General features: G+C 46.6%; 1 protein-coding gene across 3 annotated transcripts in view; it reads right to left on the bottom strand.

Moving 5' to 3' along the window:
* MDN1 (midasin AAA ATPase 1) overlaps positions 1 to 12425 on the bottom strand; it is a 2688524-nt gene that overhangs the window by 2105182 nt on the left and 570917 nt on the right. For all 3 annotated transcript variants that reach the window (XM_069606482.1, XM_069606484.1, XM_069606483.1), the window contains exon 25: positions 11326 to 11534. In XM_069606482.1, coding sequence (XP_069462583.1) covers positions 11326 to 11534 — 209 coding nt within the window. The remainder of the gene's footprint in view (positions 1 to 11325; positions 11535 to 12425) is intronic.

Genomic DNA, 12425 nt, shown 5'->3' with positions numbered 1-12425 from the left:
GCGGTATACCTTTAGTGACTGAGGGGTAGCCTGTGGCCGTGGCCAGATTGCCCGGGTCATGGAATAAGGTCATGATCCGGACAATCTGGCTACTGGCCATGACCACAAGGGACAAAACATGGGATTAAAGTGGCCATGTCCACCTGGGACTGGCTTGGTGGTAAAGTTATTCGAAATTAGGATAGATCTGAAAGGGAAGAAAAATGTGCTTGTGGTAATATGGTCATAGGGTTCTCTTTTTTGCCTTCTGCAGGCTGCCATGGAAAGCGAAGAGGGGCCCTGTAAGGAACCCTCACCTTCCCTTTCCATGGTGGCATCTTGAGAAAGGATTTTCCTTCCTACACCGGGACGCCATAGGTGTCCCGGTGTAGGAAGAAAATTCCTCTTTTTTTAGCACCCCGGGTTCCCGCTTTGGGAACCTACGGTACTAATGGCCTTCAGCCCCCATTTCAGGGGCTGAAATGGGGGGATAATGGTCCATAGACCTCGTTATCAACCCTTGCTTCGATTGGGCGGATAACTTGGGCTGCTGAGCCGGTATCCACTGTTCCAGTCACTGGAACGGAGGATGAACGCCACAATATTCCCATTAGCATAACACAAAATGCAAAAGGAAATGTTGCAAAATATTTTTGAGTCTATGTACTTTACTGAGAAATATAAAGTAGATGGAGTCTATACATTTTTTTTAGTTCTATTTTATAACTGTGAAAGGTGCTTCCTAAAGGAATGTCTTGTGTTGTTTTTGGACTTTTTTTTGGCAGGAGATCTGAGAACGAAAGGTGGGGAGGGAAATGAGGGAAGAGGAACCAAACACTAATATGGAGGGGTAGGTGGACAAGGGAAAATGTTGCGCGTGTGTCATTTCTAAGGTAGGGGGCAGTGTTTCTCATGCTCCTTGATCACAGCAGTGCTGGCGGCTCTTGGGGAAGAGGGATGGCATTAGCTGATGCCATTTTAAGATAAACAGCAGTTTTGCTAAAAGTATGTGTTAATGGATAATGAGTAGCAATAGGTGTTGGAGCTGTGCTAAGGATATTTTGAAGTTGAAAGTTCCTAGATCAGTAGAAAATGCAGTTCTGAACTGTCCGCGAAGCAGAGATCATATTGTGAAGTGCGGACGGGTTCTTGAACACGTCATCATGCCGCGCGTCATCGTACGGTCATGTGGTACTGTCCGGAAGGTCCGCTAAGTCAGATGTTCGTAGACGTCTACGGATGCAAAACTAGTTGAAATGGTTGTAAAGAGTATGGAAGTGTTAAAAATGATTCCAGAAGGTGGGAAATGGCAGAGTTTTAAGGTGACACTTTGTAAATTGGACACAAATATTGCTATATTGGGTATGATATTAGTTAGTTGTAAGAAAATAGCATGCACTGGTAAAAACCTATGATATTCAATGAAAAAACTTTGTTAAAGTGACGTTATGGTTTCAAGTAAAATCGAAAAAACCCAGAAATTCGCCAGTTATGGTAAGCTAAACGACCATAATTCCCGCCACCACCGTGCCCTGCTAAGGCTAAGACCAACACCCAGGACGTCAAAGATGACATCACAAATGGAAAACCACCTTCAGCGACCATCACTGTGACACAGGGGCACCCAACAACCGCAGTACGACGCAGTCTCCTACCTCGCAACCAAAAGGTGCGGTAAAAGGGTGTTTTGTTGGATAAGATGGGATTTGCCAAAGTCTTGGGTCAAAACGTTGACACTCCTGTGCAGCAACCAAAGATTGAACTTGACAGACTGCTGGGTGGCCCAGGGACACATCTGAAGGGACTCACTTGCAGGGCTACCGAGAGGTGTCGAGTGCAACTGGTCCCACCACTCCAAGGGTTCGAATCACCTTTGCAGGTCTTCTGCAATAAAGTGCAAATCAGGACAACAGGATTTGGGTGCCAGCCCTCGTCAGAGTATCAAGATCATCCTTTGTTCTGCTCAGCTCTTCAGGATACTTGGATCCTTCTGCAGATCTGTTCACATCTGTAGCTGATCTGTTGTAATGGATGCAAGACCCCTCATATCCCAAGTCAGGCGAGTGCTTGCACCCGGCCCAGCAATGAGGTCTGCCCCATTCATGCACACCAGCAATGGTCCAATCAGTGCCCATTGGGGTCTTCATAATCCCATGCACACCAGACACCCTGGCACCAGAAGAACAAGTTTCTTACCAACTAACGTTCTGGATGTTCCTCCCACGTATTCCTCATCTTAGATATATCCTTACCTTCAGCTTTGCTATTTTGAAAAAAAATTCTTTCTCCACCAGAGGGCGCTCCACTCCAGGCTGCGGCGTCGATGTCCCTCAGCAGCATCCGTCGAGCGCTGAAGTCATCCGCTGTATAAATGCCTCGAGCGTGCCCGATGGCATCAGTTCTGTTTTTTCGTATATTGTAGCCAATGGATTGTAGTTAATGCTGTGCCTCTTTTGACCAAAGTCTTAAAAGAATTTTGAGTATAAACCACGTAAACCGTACTGTGGAGTGGGCTGGGAGGGTCGATGAGAAATACGTGGGAGGAACATCCAATCCAAAGAACGTTACAGTTGGTAAGTAACTTGTTCTTCGAATGGATTGCGTCCTCCCACGTAGTCCTCTTTTAGATAGACTCCCAAAGCAGTTTTCTTTCGGAAGTGGGAGTACAGAAATATTAGTCATGTACAGAATGAAGTACTGATTTAGCAAAAAGACCTACTTGTGAAGTAAGTGCTTGGGGTGCATGTGTTGCTTGTGCCTGTTTTGGTTTGGCTAGGGGGTGTATGCTGGGGAGACCAATGGGTGGGTCGGGGGTTATTGGGTCGGGTGGTGAAGCCCCCCCCCCCCCCCCGAATATTACAATGCTGTTTTTATGATCAAAAGAAAAATCTGGCATTGTAAATCGGTCTTGGTCTCTTGAGACCTTTAAAATGAGATCTTTCCACATAGAACAAAGAAAATGACTGTCCCTGCACTAGGTGCGTTTCCCTACTGTCCTGCATGATCCGCCACATCAAGGTTATTTTTCAGGATGCAGTTTGCTATCTGCTTGCCTTCTGAGATAGTTTTTAGCAACTGGGCCTTTGGGGGTTCTAGGATGACTTCGATTTGGCATTCCAGGTCATCCCATTTGTGGTAGCCATAACTAGCTAAAAGCTATATATTTGTTTGCTCTTCTTGTCTGGCGTAGCCTCTGCCGGCGTCAAGGGAGTGCCTGGCCTTTTTCTGGTGGTGGTGACCACTAAGGAAACTTGATTAAGCTGAAGCCTTATATACAGGGGGGTCAGTGGGCACCGGTATGAAAAGTTTCTCTATTCAGAGGTTGACTGACCTTGTGAGACTAGGCGCCAGTAGGGATGGTTGGATGAGTCTTTGGACAGACTGCAGAAGTGGAATAAACTGGGCGGCAGACCTTTCGTCCCTGAGAATGTCTTCTACGAAGTCCATGTTGACCTTTGCCTCCCGAGTGTCGATATTACAGTGCTGTGCTACCTTTAGTAGCAGTTCATTGTACTGTAGTTGGTTGACAACAAGCAAATCTGCTACCGGCTGGTCCTGGCGGTCTGGATCACATATGTCGTCATAAAATTGGTCTAGTCTATAAAGGTCCCCTTAAGACCCTGGGTCGTGTGACCCTCAGGGGTTGTCATAATACAAGTTCTGCGAGGGGTCTTAGTAGGTCGAGGCTGGGGTGCCTAGAGCAGAGGTGCTAGGCTGTGGCTCAAGACAAGACATTTTGGCAGGGAGCGGCTGTGCTGAAGCCCATGGATAACCTTTTCCTTTGACTTGCTCTTAAGTGATTCTAAACGCAACAGTGATATATTAATGTCCCCAGCACCCTAGCTATTGAAATCACCTGAGGGTATAGGTTGCGTCTGTGGGCCATCCCAAAAGAGTACTTACTGATTTGGAGATATTAAGAGTGTACAGTTTTGAAGTACATTTGTGTGTTGCTTTGCTATTGCCCCCTTCTGAAGAAGGCTTACTCTGACGGATAAATAATTGTTTATTCAAGAAACCTTGTGTGTAAACGTTTTTGAATACTTGTCACTGAACTCTGTAACTCCCCTACAGCTCGTATTGACCCCTCTTGAGATAAGCCTGGCTGCTCAATCACGCTACCGACCTGTGTAGTACAGACGTATACCAAGGTTGGGTTCCTATTGCCAGGTCATGGTTGTTTTAGTGCACCCAAAATGTACTGCATACAATCTTGCCTAACAGCGTCTCTTCCAAGTTTTTCATCAGATTCCTTCATCCAGTGGTCAACCGCCTTCCAAGCCAAAAGCCTCACCTTTTATGCAGGTTTCTCCCATTCATTTGCAGCCTAGCTGGCAATCACAGCAGGGTGGCTGTCCTCCAAGTACAGACAGCCAGCCAGCCAGTCAGCCAATCACCTTTGGGTGCATTTCTGTAACCAAGGGGATTAAGCACAGGGAGTGTCGGGCACCTCCCTCACTTCCTGCCCCTGTCAGATATACTAGAGCCAGAGGCGGGCTTCACCAGTGAATCCCACCAAAGACAAATCAAACAAAGGGTCAATAAATAGTTTGGCGCGCAGAGTAAATCTCAAGAAGGACCTTTCCAACAAGAGATGGTGGAAAAAGAAGACTGGGGCCATGTTGACAAAATGGGCACCCATGGGTTCTTTACTGCAGCTGCCAATTGCAGCACGCAGTAGAAACACACAATGGTACTAAAAAGTAAACCAATGCCACCAGCCATTAATTGTAGAAAGGCTAACACAAATGTTACATGAGAAACTAGACAAAGGGGATACTAAGTAACCCCTCCAGCACCCCATCGTAAACTAGTGTGTGCTGGGTCTAGAAAGTTACAAATGTAAGTAAAGTCAATTTCACTTCACTGTTCTTGGAAACACGTTTTACGAAGAGATGGTATTTAAACCTTTGGTAAATGTAAAATACTTCTGTGTCATTGCACTGAAGACTGAAGGTGCTGTGTGTCACAATGTAAAGATGCCTATGTAGTTTGTCAGACTCCAAAGTCAAAAGAAGCACAGAGTCCAAATCAAAGAAAAATACATGAGAGTGGGAAAAAGGTCTCACTCCCCAGGTTAGAAATCAAAAATTCCTAAAGTGCAGCAAAAAGAGCAGGGGGGCTCTAAGGTAGAAGGGAATGAGCACATTTCTGAGAATTCTCCCTAACATCCATGATCCCCACTCAAACCTACTCATCTATTGAAAGTCTGCAGGCTGTCTCACCTACCTTCTCTTACTCTCGCTACGATCTACAGACCCCGGACCATCCTCCCTCTCCCTCTCAGAATGGTGTTAGGACTGACTCTATACTCTGGCCTGGTAGACAGATGTATAGAAGGCCAACCTATATTGTGACAGGGACAACTCTGGGGAGCTGTAGCCAAACCACTTCAGGTAGCAGTGACAGGCGGTCTAGGCCAAGTTCTTCAGAGGTGGTGAGCTTGTAAAGGGAAATTAACAGGGGGGGTCCTGGGAGTCCCTCTGCCAGACATTAGTCCTGGTTACGAAAGACTTACCCAGAGTCTTTAGCTCACTATCTTTCACAGAGAAGAAATATCCTAAACATATCAGTCTTTGTCCTGCCCTGGGGCAGTCCAGCACCGAAATGCTAGGCAATTCTCCTCTGAACAAGAGTACCAACAGAAACCCCAGACACGTGTTTCAGTCTGGTTGGACCTCATCAGTAGGGTGGATCTGTGCCTCTCTAAGAATAGTGAGCAAGGGGTCCACGTCTGGATTCCCCTAGTAATTTAGGGTGAGACCCAAAGTTACTTAAATATGAAAATTAACAAGGGGGTCTTGAAAGTCCCTCTGCCAGACATTAGTCCTGGTTACGAAAGGGTCCACAATGAGTTCAAACAATGGGATTCACAGATTACACTTAGACAGGATATATAAAAAACAATTTATTGGCCAAACCACACTACAGAAAAATTACTACTGGCAGGTAGAATTATCACACAACACTAGCAAAAATAGATATATATTATGCCCTCTAAGCGAATGTATATATGTATCACAAACTCCTGCAAAGGAAAGGTAAGGTTAAATTATGAAATGAAGGTCCACAGAGAATGATCCCCAACTCAAAAAGTCCAGCCCTAAGTTGTCTGGAGCCTTTCGCCAAATAGTTCAGATAAAGTTCCACAGATTCTTTGAAGCAGGAAAAAATGCAGGTAGGGTCTCTGGGGTCCAGTGAAGGGTTCCAATTGTCACAGTACAAGTTAAACAAGCTATAAGAAGTATCCCCCTGCTCAAGCAATGTCAAAGCCAATATTGTTATAATAAAGTTTATTATAAGCCTATAGACTTATAATGGGAGTATAGGGATAGGTAAGAGTCACTAACTTACCCCCCGCACTTCCACTTCTTCCTCAGACTTGGCAGGACAAAGAAAGAGGGTCCCAGGTTGGTGTTCCCACCGACAGTCGCAGTCCTTGATGCACAGGGGTTGTAGGTTCTAGCTGATCTCCCGTTAGGGTCTTACTGTTGCAACGACTCTCGAATGAAGAATGCAGCAAAACCTGATGCAGGACCCCTCTCAGGACTGGACAGGTAAGTGATTTCGGATGGTGGTCACGGCGACGAAAGGGACTCAACTGCCACGGTCAGACTTTTCCTACGATCTCAGGTCCCCTTGAAGCTAGAATGCCAACATTCTGCAGAGGTGTCTCGTAGGGCCAGCTGAGGATCCCCAAAGTTCCAGGTCGAAAGTCGGAAGGGTGATGTCGAGAGCACTGTAGCCAAAGCTCAGTGTTGGTTAGCCACAGTGTGGTCCCGGAAACTTCTGAAGGCTCTTCTTTCAGGGTACGGAATAGACCTCAGGAATGGATTCCCCTCCACACCTCTATTCCCAGGGTTGGAGATACTTCGCAGATCTTCATCAAGACAGACAGGGCTCCTTCAGGACAGCAGCAGAAGTTGGTAGCCAAGCCTGCTTCAGACGGCTCTCCAGTTCCTTTGCGGGTCTCAAAGATTGACAAGATTCTTGGCACCTTAAGGTTTCTCAAGGATTTCTGACCTACATACACCCCAGCAGTGGTCCAATCAGGACCACTGGCGGGAACAATTATGCATATCACTCAGACACACAAACTAGTTTGAGGATTGGGACCAGACAGTCCCAGCCCACAACCTGCCAGAAAAAGACAGCACTCCAGTAGCCGGCCCAAAGCTTCTGCTTTCCCGGTTACTAGAAGTCTGTAAGGATTTGCCTGGCCTCTCAGGCCAGGAAAAAGGCTAAAGAACAAGATGGCAAAAGGACAAGCGAAAAGCCTCGTTGCATGGCCATGTTTGACCAGGAGCCACAGTTGGTAGGCAAACACGGTAAGCGTGATGAAGCTAAAACGAAATTCTTCAAAAGTGGGAAAAAGTCACTGCTGCCACCAGCTTATCCTTTTAGCACACCCATGGTAACACAACAATCCTGTTAGCATTAGTCTAGGGCAAAACAAAAAGTGTACCCCATTGAACTGCATTGTAAGCGGCATTGTGCAATGATAAAAGTTACCACAAGTGAGATAAAGTAACCAAAAGTAGTAACACGAACAAGGGAAACTATGTTTCTCAGTACGGACAGCCTGAATGATATGTTGGTTTCCCCATAACTATCTCCCCTGCTCAACCAGAACACTCAAGGACCACAGACACCCTTGGCCGATTTCTGCAATTACTCCTTTGCTACTAGAACTTTCCCCTCCCCCTTAAGCACGCTCTTGTGCACCCCCTTCTAAAGAAGTCCTCAGCCTATCCTTCCTCTCCTGCTAACTATAGCCTGATCTCCATCACTATGTTCCTGCTTAATCTACATACTGCATCTGTTGGTTGCCTCCGTGACTGCCAGAAGCATGGATATGGAGAGATCTCTCGAGATCTCTTGCTATCCCCCTCTCTCCAACCACTACCAGACACATCTTGCCCACCACATCGCTACTTTCTGCTCCAATGTTTAATGTTATGCAGATGACACTCAGCTCTCCTTCAGGTTCCCCCTCAGCCACCTCTGCTTCTTCTCATTCCAGACTGTCTGGCCACAATTCAGGAATGTTGTACCACCAATGATCTCTGCCTTAATGCCATTAAGACCAAGATCCTCCTCACTGGGATTGGCCGCTCCCTCCTTTCCTCCATCGCTCTGGCAGCCCACCCGGGCCCTCTTCCTGTGGGGCTAGGAACCTTGGTGTCATCTTCAACGCCACCCTCTCCTTGTCTCCTCACATCTCTGACGTCTCTAAGAAGTCAAACTATCAGCTGCACCTCCTCTGAGGTATTCTTCCTTTTCTTACTTTGCCCCAGAAGCTCACCGTCTCCAGAGCTTTGGTCCTTTCTAGGCTGGACTATTGCAACAGCCTCTTGCGAAATCTTTCTGCCTCTACTCCTCAACCTTTACAACTTATCCAGAACAGGACTGCGAGACTGGTCCTCTGCTTCAAGCCCAGGGATCATATCTCTCCAGCGCTGAAATCTCTTCACTGGCTCCCTGTGGCTGCAAGGATCAACTTCAAGACCCTCTGCATTGTCCACAAGGCTTTCTCGGGCCTGGGACCGCTCTACCTCCAACTTACTCTTCCAAAACATCTTCCATCGAGCTCTCCGCTCATCCACCTCCAACTGAGGGTCAGATGCTTCTCCAAACAGAGTTGGGGCAGATCTCTCTGCTTGGCTGGGGCCTCTCTCTGGAACAGTCTCCCTGCACCTCTCAAAATGGAGTAGAATCACCTCCAGTCCTGGAAGCAATTCAAGACCTTGCTTTTCGCTTCTGCTTTCCGTTTTCCTCTCCCCTGCTGATGCACTGGACTGCTCCAAGCACTGGTCACCTGGTCAATCTCTGAACTCGGGCCCAGGCTCCTGCATGTCCAGTTGCCCTCATACTGCATCAGGTCTCTCAACTTAAGGGTCGGTATCTGCAACCCTACAGTCCCTTCTCTCTGCACTTATGAGCCACCGCTGGCTGCACTTGCTAGTTAAATACACTCTCTCCCCCACCCCCTTCCCTCTTCACGCACTTGCGTGATCTGAATGACAAGGCCTAGTAAGTTCATTATCATGGCGTCCCTGGTTGCCCCCTCCTTTTCTCGTCGCGCCTAGAAACACTTTGTTTACAGGCGCGATATAAATGCCATATCACAACATATGAGCAAAAGCCAGTGTAGTGAAGCTTATGGCTTCACTGAGCTGCAAAAAGAGCAGTACAGAATCATAAACAAAAAGTTTGGGGGTTCCATAAAAATAGAAGGAGAGGTGCAGTAAAGAGAAATCTTTACTAACAAATGGGCCGACCCGTCCTCCCTTTTTGCCTCCACCCCCAAACTCATTTCCCTTGGGGACTTCAACATCCATTTCGACTCTCGATGGGGCCAGTGTTCTCTTCCGTGAACTCTGCAACACTTTCCCTCTGGCCCAAACCACACCTTGTATTCTCTCATCTCAGACAGCCCTCTCGCTAACCCCCCTCACTATCCCTCTCCTGGTCTGCCCACCCTCTCCTCTCTTCCCACCTTGACCTGCCCGACACCTCCGCCTCCACTGCCAGTCTCCTCCGTCATTCAACAGATGAAGTGCGTCTGTCACTGCATTTGCCTCTTCCATCATCCCTCCTCCTCCACCTTCATTATACTCTCCTTCTGACCCGGTACTAGCTAACCTCCATCTCTCTAAAACCCTGGACATATGAGGATCCACATGAAGCCGGTCTTGAAATGCAACTCTTGGTATGACTCTGAAATGGCCGCTTTGAAACGCAAGTGCAAAGCAGAAGTGGCAGGCATCTGCATCCTGCCCCTCCGCCGCCGCCCTCCTCCGCCGCCGCCCTCCTCCGCCGCCGCCCTCCTCCGCCGCCGCCCTCCCTACCCCCCCAGGTCCTCTCCCCTCACCCACGAAAGGCAAAAAAAACTTGGTTATAATCTTTGACTCCTATTTCTCTCCACACATGGACCTTGCCGAGAAGTCCAACTTTCAGTTGCATCTCGTCAGGGGCATTCTACCTTTCTTCACCTTCCCCCAGAAACTCAAAATTGCCAGAGCCCAAGTTCTCTCTAGTCTTGACTATTGCGACAGCCTCTTCCTCAACCTGCCCCTTTCTTCCCTTCAACTAATCCGGAATAGGACTGAGAGACTTATCCTTGACCTCAAGTCTAAGGACCACATCTCTCCAGCCCCAAAATGTCTCCACTGGCTCCCGGCAACCGCAAGGATCCAAGTTCAAGCCCCTTTGCATCATCCACAAGGCTGCCTGCGACCTCTTTACATCCAGCGTTCGATCCCTCAATACCTCCCAGCCAGAGTCCGTCTTCTGGCTTCAACACTCTTCAGGTCAAACGCTTCTCCAAGCAGAGAGGGGGTTAGTAGAGCCCTTTCCACAGCTGGCTCCTCCTGGAACAGCCTCCCCCCACAGCCCTCAGACTTGAGCCAGATCTTCTTAAATTCCGGAAACTACTCAGGACTGTCCTTTTCTCTTCTTCCTTCCCTCTCACCATCCCTAACTCTCCATCTGCCGCTGCAACTGGCGCCTGGTCTCTTCAGAGTTACAGGGGCAAGATGACCCCCCTATCAGTCCCCCCAGCATCCGTTGCCAAGACTTGCCCTAAGGCTCCCTTCTCCCCGACTAGACCAAATTGGTCCTTGTCCACAACACTCCTTCTCTCCACCACCTGCCCCCAGCACTTGTCACCTTGGCAAGCCCTGCACTTATCCCACACCCACCATCATCCTGGGAAGGTACCCCACTCCTGCACTTCTCAGTCTACCCTCTGACACTTCGCACCTTGTCATGCACTTGCACAATAGGATTGTCACAAGGCCAATATAACCGTTTTTGTTCTGCTTTTTTGATTACCATGGCCTCCCCCACACATCTTTTCTTGTGGAAACATCTGTATATAGGCATCATACAAATGTCCAATAAATAAAATTAAAAGGCATTTGTGGCATAACGGAAAGGTGTAATAAATCAATGTTGCATTATGGGAGTTTGAAAAGCCCAAAAGCATTTTATAGAAGATAAGCAAAGCAAATTCCTCCTGCATTCTAGGAATCCATCTGAATCGCCCAAAGTAATTCCTGTAGGGAAAAGGTAAAAATTAAGTAATCAACCAGTGAGATGTAATTGGTCAAAAGAATGTAAAATGAAAGATTCCCTATAGATGGCAAGCTTCAATGAGACTACAAACTCTGACCAGCAATGAACGTATTTACAGATAATAGTACTTCGAAAAACACTATTGAACTAGTTTGACAGAAATAAAGGTCATCCACATCACACTGAAGAATTATACCCTGTAGATTTGTCAACACAACAGGAATTTTTCAATTCTATCAAGAACAGCCATACAACACGTGTGCAAACCTTTCTTCCCCCGTAAGCTCCAGGTGGATTTTGTGTAGCGAACAGCATAAATCTGGGATGTGCTTTGACAACTTCTTGCGTTTCGGAGATAAAAAGTTCCCGGTTATCATCGAGCAGTCTATTCAGAGCTTCCAAGACATCTGTAGGAGCCAAATTCAACTCATCCAGTATAATCCAATAGCCTTTCCTCATTGCGTCAATAAGTACACCTTAAATGGAAAACAGCATTAGGTGAAAAATGGCATATCATCAAACCAATTTTCTGCACATTTTAAACCTATAGTTCAGAAAGAGCAGATAAGTATAAATGGTCTCAAACATCCACAACATCTTTCTCTACCTGTGTTTGCTTACTGCCTTCAACTGGTAAACAGGTTTAAGACCAAGTTATGCAAGAGTATTTTATTAAAATAAACATTTAGGGAAACCAACTTAATATAAAATAAAGTTCTAACAAGAAAATACTACAGGTAATTAAGGACAACTTTCAATATTATACAAACAGAAAAGGTGACGAACCAGGACAATGTAATTGTCAAATAGATCTTCAAAGTCCAATTGGGTATTTATTGAGGCTCCTAAAGTCAACAGATCCCCAACTTGCATCTGTGGCCCAGTTATTAGGGTTTTTCAAGGGTGGAAAAAATCCGATCCTTCATGAAGTAATAGGGTGTTCACCAAGGTTTCTCAAACCCCTCTGAATAGCAATGGAAATGTAGCAGAGCAGTCTGGCTTCTCTACTAGGAAGGAAAAATTGATCCCATACAACAACCAAACACACTACACAACACAACGTAAAAATACTGTTTAAGGTTACAAACACTGCCAAAAAGTATTATTAGGAACACAAACAAGTATTTAACAAATGTGCCTCACAATTAGGTAAGCACATAGAAGATAGTACAGTAGCAGATCAACTAGGGACCCTTTCCACTACCAGCAGAAACAAGGAGCAACATTAACATTGCATAAATAGCTACATTGTACGCAAGTGAGAAGCAGCGATTTATTAGTCTAAAAATAAAAGAAAATCACTAGTACATTTACCCAACCAGGGTGTGCACTACAGTGGCAAGGAAGGGGCAGAGAAACACCACTGC

The sequence above is a fragment of the Ambystoma mexicanum genome, chromosome 4p (assembly GCF_040938575.1).
Source record: "Ambystoma mexicanum isolate Mex_15411 chromosome 4p, UKY_AmexF1_1, whole genome shotgun sequence".
In the NCBI taxonomy this organism is placed as follows: Eukaryota; Metazoa; Chordata; class Amphibia; order Caudata; family Ambystomatidae; genus Ambystoma; species Ambystoma mexicanum.
Note: the sequence above shows the minus strand (reverse complement) of the source record. Positions and strands in the feature narration are given on the sequence as shown.